This window comes from Pteronotus mesoamericanus, unplaced genomic scaffold (genome assembly GCF_021234165.1).
Source record: "Pteronotus mesoamericanus isolate MK-2021 breed Mesoamerican mustached bat unplaced genomic scaffold, CSHL_Meso_final scaffold_128, whole genome shotgun sequence".
Lineage (NCBI taxonomy): Eukaryota > Metazoa > Chordata > Mammalia > Chiroptera > Mormoopidae > Pteronotus > Pteronotus mesoamericanus.
In genome coordinates this window covers 2879584-2885460 of record NW_026555305.1, presented here as the reverse complement: position 1 = coordinate 2885460, position 5877 = coordinate 2879584, and the positions used below count along the sequence as shown (strand labels likewise).

Genomic DNA, 5877 nt, shown 5'->3' with positions numbered 1-5877 from the left:
GACCCTGGTTCCCGCCCTCCCTGAGCAGGAGCACATTCCAGGCAGAGGGCCTTGGGGGTGAGAAGACACCCCAGGTCTGGGCTGAGCGTCTCCAGAGGATGAGGAGTCCTCCTGAGCCCCCCTCATGGAAAAACCCAGAGCCCAGGGCGGGGCCGCCCCCTCGCTGTGGGTCCGCGGAGATGGGAAGCCAGGAGGGCGGCGGGAGCCCCTGACTCACCACCTCCTGCGCGTCTCTGTCCTTCAGGCCAGGGTCTCATCCACCTGCAGTGTGGGGCCACTCAGAGCAGACGGCACGATGTCCATCCTCCCTGCTCTTCTCTGCCTTGGTCAGTTGTGGGGACATGGGGACGGGGCAGCAGGAGATGGGGCAGCGGCGCGTGCTTGTTGCATGGGGAACACCGGTCTCAGGAGCTCAAGGGGTGGAGGCTCTAAGGAAAGGGAATCGGCTCTGACATCTGGGTGCAAACCTGACAGGGACTCTCTTCCAGGGCTGAGTCTGGGCCAGGAAACCCTCGAGCAGAATGGTGAGTCCTCCCCAGACCCCCTGTCCCACCTCCTACTTCATCCTGGGGCTCAGGAGGGGGCACAGAGGTCCTGGGATGAGGGGATAAAAGAGGGGGGACGAGGGCTGAGCTGGGGGATGCGGGAGGGGAGGGGCTTTCTAATGCCGCCTCTGATCCCTTCCAGGGACCCTCCCCAGACCCACCATCTGGGCTGAGCCAGGCCCTGTGGTCCCCTCGGGGAGCTCTGTGACCATCGGGTGTCAGGGGACCCTGCAGGCCCAGGAGTACTGTCTGTATGAAAGTGAAATTGATACACCTGTGGGCAGAGAGCAACCACGGGAGCCCCGGGACCAGGCCAAGTTCTCCATGAAAGACATCTATGCAGGGAGATTTTACTGTAAATACCGCAGCCCCACGGGCTGGTCAGAGCCCAGTGACCCCCTGGAGCTGGTGGTGACAGGTGAGAGGACACCCAGGGGTCCCCGCCCAAGGCTCTGCCCTCAGGGAGGGGGATGCCCTCAGGGCGTCTCCCCCTCACAGCCCAGCCCTGGGGGACAGGAGGGAGGTTGAGCCCCATTTACCACGCTGCCTCCTTCTCTCATAGGGGTCTATGGCAAACCCAGGCTCTCGGCCCTGCCCAGCCCTGTCGTGACCTCAGGAGGGAACGTGACCCTCCAGTGTGGCTCAGGGCAGCAATTTGGCAGGTTCATTCTGATTAAGGAAGGGGAACGCACGCCCCCCTGGACCCTGGACTCACAGCGACTCCCCAGTGGGCAGTCCCAGGCCCTGTTCCCTGTGGGCCCCGTGACGTCCGTCCACAGGTGGAGGTTCAGATGCTACGGCTGTTACAGGAACACTCCCCAGGTGTGGTCTCAGCCCAGTGACCCCCTGGAGCTCGTGGTCTCAGGTGAGGAGCCCCTGACCTCGTCCTTTCTGAGCACAGTCCACTCAGGAGACATCTGAAGAGGGATAAGAGTGAGGGTCTCCGAGCACAGATCTGCCCCCAGAGACCCTCAGTCCTGCCCATCCCTCCTCTTCACCTGGGGCAGGAAGGCAGGAAGTACGCAGGGCAAGTCTTCTGAAGGTACCAAATACAAGATGTAGGATTAGGGTCCGAGAGATTTGGGGACTTCAGGTTTAGCCCCAGACTCTCATGCCCCTTTGTACCCTTATTTCCAAAACACTGTGGAGGGCCCATCCCCACAGCCGGTGAGTCCCTGAGAGCCCTGCTCAGAGCGAGCATGGGGCAGCCCAGGGAAGTTCTGAGGGTCCGTCAGGGGGCTCATGTCCCCCAGACACTCAGGGATGGGCGTGTGTCCCAGGGGCGGGGGGTCAGGCAGAGCTGCCTGCGAACCACAGGGCCCCCAGGGCTCTGAGGCAGGCAGGTGATGGGGGGGTGGTCATGGCAGAGGGACATGTTGGAACCCAGGCTGGGGGGGGGAGCAGCGGGGCTCAAGTCGGGAGAAGGCAGCCCCAAACCCTCACCCCCATCCGGAATTTCCAGAAAGCTCTGAGGATCGACCGCTCCCCACCACAGAGTCAGGCCCGCAGAGCGGTGAGTGAGGGTCTCCGTGGGGAGGTGGTGGGTGTGTCCACGGGGGACAGGAGCTGAGTCCTGTGAAAATTGAGGCTCCTCTGGGGGCTCTGACTTGGACACGCCCTCCCCCTCTCTCTGCCTCAGTGTCTCCAAGTGTAAAAGGAGAGAATCCTGGCCCAGACCTTTGGTTTCCTTTCCGTTCTGACTCTGACCTCCTGGGAGGGGTCCTCACAGGGAAGCCCCTCAGGATGTGATGTTATGGGGACTGTCCCTTCTATAGCAGTGACAGTGACACTGTACAGGGAGGGAGAAGGAAGACATGGGTTTGGGGCCTCCAGGTCTATCCCTCAGCTCAGGTGCTCAGCTGAGAGGAGGGAACCAGGGCTGGAGTCAGACCTGGGTCAGGTCCCGGCTCTGCGGCTCCCGCTGTGGGGCCCACGGTCCCTTCTCTTCTCTGAGTGTTGGGTTCATGTCTGTCTTCCCTGGTCCCCTCCTGCTCACAGGCCTGCGGTGACAGTAGGTGACATGAGGGGCCTCATAAGCCAAGGAAGGCAGAGGCCCAGCCCAGCCCAAACTTCTCAAGGGGCAATAAGGGCTCACCCCACAGCCTTGCCCCTCCCGTGTCCCTGCTGGGCTGGGGGGCAGGGAATAGGGCAGGACCCTCCACTCCAGATGGGACAGGACAGGCCCCTGCAGAGGAGGAGCCCAGAGCTCGGAGCTGGTGTCCCCAGGGGGCAGCATGGGGGCAGCACAGGGAACCCACGTCCGGGGTCCGGTCCCTGCCCTGCCCCGGCCAGGCTGGGGGCCCTGGGGCACGCGGCTCACCTCTCTGAGCCCCCGGGGACTGGGCGGTGGGTCAGCGATCCCTGGTGCAGGGGGGCTGTGAGGTTAGAGGAGACGAACCACAGACCCTAGTATGTGCCTCGCACACAGTAGGGGCTCATGAAAGGGCATCTTGGCTCATTCATGACGTCACTCCAGCCCAGGGTCTGCAGTGGTACTGGAAGGTGCTGATCGGGGTCTCGGCGGCCCTCACGCTGCTGCTCGCCCTCCTCCTCTTCCTCTTCCTCCGACACCGGAGTCAGAAAAAAGGCAGGACGTCGGGTGAGTAGGGGACGGGGTGACCTGGGCCACAGGAGAGAGGGGGTCAGAGCATCTGCTGCCAGAAAACCAAATAGATGGGGAAGGTCAGCTGAGCAACAGATTTCTCCAGAATCTCAAATCAAAAAATCTAGAAAGAATACACGTAATGCCAACATGTAAGTTAATTTTTCATCATTTTCAATCTCCTGAAATATGAAACATATGGACATACATGTGCTAAGGTTTCCTTCTTTCCCCTGGAGTCACAAGTAGAGGGGTGCCTACCCTTCTAGGCCTGAGACTGTCATTTTTGACCAGCCCAGAGAGGGGCTGAAATCCATCCCGCCCAGCTGCGGACGCCCAGGAAGAGCCCCTCTGTGAGAGGAAGGGACGGCTGCCCTGGGGGAGGGGCACAGGGGTTCCAGGAGGCCACGGGGGAGGGGACAGCCTGGGAGGGTGTGGGGTCAGGGGGGAGGGGGACGGAAATCCCCACAGCCTGACCTGGCCCCTCACCTCACCCTGGGTGAGTGGCCCATCTGGGGGCAGCGGGTCTGCAGCCCTGGGATCCCGGGGACCCTGCCAGGAGACACACCCTGTTCTGCCTCCGCAGATGCTGCCGTGAAGGACCCACAGGCTGGGGAGGGCGTGGAGCTGGACCCTCGGGTGAGACCCCTGCCCCTGTCCAGGCCTCCAAGCTCCTTCCTGTTGCCCAGTTCACTCCAAGGGTCCCTCCCCTGTCCTCCCCTCCCCTGGTTCTCAGCAGCGTCCACACTGACCTCTCCTTCTGGGCACCAGGCCGTCCTGCTGTGACTCACTCCTCCCTTTCCTGGGACCTCATGGCCCCTCCTGGGGGGTCCCCTGGGCTGGCCCCTCGTCCCCTGTGTGACCTTGGGCAGCCCCAGGTCTCAGGAGGAGGCGCGAATGAGTGACTCACCCCAGGCCCCAGGGCCCCTTCACTCAGTCACGCAGCCGCCGTGACGGGAGCTCCCTGGGCACCGGCTCCATGTAGGGGCCGCGGTGCCGCCCCGAGCAGCCTGTCCCCACACTCGTCCAGCCCACCTGTGGGCGAGGGAGACACCTGCACACAGGTGATGGCGTCAGGAGGGCCAGCTGCTGTGAAGGAGAATAAAGCAAGAGCAGGGGGTGGAGTGCGTGGTGAGGGGGGAGAGCAGAGGACACAGCAGGTGCAAAGGTCCTGAGGCAGGACATGCGCTTCAGCCAGAGGGGCCGAGTGGGTCGAGCCAAATGAGCAGAGACAGTGGGTTAGGTTACGAGTCAGAACCACAGATGCACCAGATGCCCCAAGGCTCAGGAAGCCCCTGCAGATTCCGTCAGGACAGTGACCTCATCTGACCCGAAGTTTCAACCCTCACTCTGACCCCATGTGGATGCTTGATGGGAGGATTCAACAGTGGGATCGAGGACATGCCGTCTCTGTCTCACTGTCTCTCTGCAGCAGAACAGGCCCCGTGACGACCCCCAGGGTGTGACATGTGCCCAGGTGAACCGCTCAAGATCAAGGCTCAGGCAGGGAATGGCCCCCTCTCCTTCCCTCCTGTCACGGGAATTGCTGGACAGGAAGGGCAGACAAGCAGAAGGGGACAGACAGATGGACAGACAGAGGGGTCCCACCCTCTCCAAGCCCCAGGCGTCCCCCGCCCCAGCCACGTCTCACCCTCTCACTGTCCCCTGCTCCAGGCTGCTGCACCTGCGGCCCCCCAGGAGGTGACCTACGCCCAGCTGGACCGCCTGAGCCTCAGACGGGAGAGGAGTGCCCCCCCTTCCTCCCCGTCAGAGCAGCCCCCGGCTGAGCCCAGCGTGTACGCTGCTGTTGTCGTCCACATGCCCAGGAAGGGCCCCGACCCCACACTCCAGGGCGGGGGCCTGCAGGGACCTCAGAAGGCACAGGAGCTGCCCCAAAAGACACCCAGCTAGTGACCCCGGCCAGCCTGGAGACCTGGCCTGGACCCCCAGCCAACCCTGGGGCCTCTGGGCATCCCCTATTTTTATAGTCAAAGATAACTAGTATTCTTACGTGTTGGCAATAGAACAAACAGAAGTCCCTCTAATCAATATGTGCACGAAATCAGAGGTGTAAATTTTAATTAATACTATATATATAAAACCCATCCAACCTATGAAATGAGAAAATTAAAATCCCTGAGTGAATATATTAGAAAATAAAAACGCTTTCAAATTCGATGTCCTATGCTATTATACCAAACAGGTAAAAAACGTGTTGCATTGAATCGTCGGAACCACAGGTGACTGGATAGAAAGATGTGGCAGGTAGGCACAACGGAATGTAAATCTGTCATTTAAAAAAAATAATAATAACAAGAGGACCTTTCCGTTCGGGAGCACCCGGATGGAGCTAGAGGGTATCATGCCGAGTGAAATAAGCCAGTCAGGGAAGACAAATACCGTATCGACTCACTCATATGGGGAGTCTAATCAACAAAATAAACTGATGCACAGAATAGAACCAGAGGCATGGACACAGGAACAGACTGACAGCTGTCAGAGGGGGGGGGGAGGGGGGACTGAGTGAAAGAAGGGGAAGGGACCAGCCAAGGGACTTACATGCATGACCCGGAGACAACAGTGGGGGGCGTGGTGGGAGGCAGGATGGAGGGGGGCAGAGGGGGAGAATAAGCACATCTACGACAGTGTCAACAATGAAATTTTTTGAAAAAGAAACATGTGACAAACTTAACATGAGAAGCCGTTTTGATTTTAAGAAGATCTGCGCCT

General features: G+C 60.4%; 1 protein-coding gene across 1 annotated transcript; it reads left to right on the top strand.

Annotated features, from left to right (window-relative positions):
- Window positions 1-295: 295 nt before the first annotated feature.
- LOC129082461 (leukocyte immunoglobulin-like receptor subfamily B member 4) lies at window positions 296-5058 on the top strand. The gene is made up of 7 exons (XM_054588157.1): window positions 296-326; window positions 688-963; window positions 1108-1410; window positions 3022-3144; window positions 3734-3786; window positions 4580-4740; window positions 4818-5058. Exons 1-7 carry the CDS (start codon window positions 296-298, stop codon window positions 5056-5058), a joined length of 1188 nt encoding a protein of 395 aa, XP_054444132.1.
- Window positions 5059-5877: the final 819 nt, after the last annotated feature.

Bases quoted from the DNA above. Each gene is read 5' to 3' on its own strand.
- LOC129082461 (XM_054588157.1), top strand. From the start codon at position 296: ATGTCCATCCTCCCTGCTCTTCTCTGCCTTG. The intron at 1,411-3,021 runs GTGAGGAGCCCC...ACGTCACTCCAG, and splicing joins CCTGGAGCTCGTGGTCTCAG to CCCAGGGTCTGCAGTGGTAC. The intron at 4,741-4,817 runs ACAGAGGGGTCC...CTGTCCCCTGCT, and splicing joins GGGGACAGACAGATGGACAG to CCAGGCTGCTGCACCTGCGG.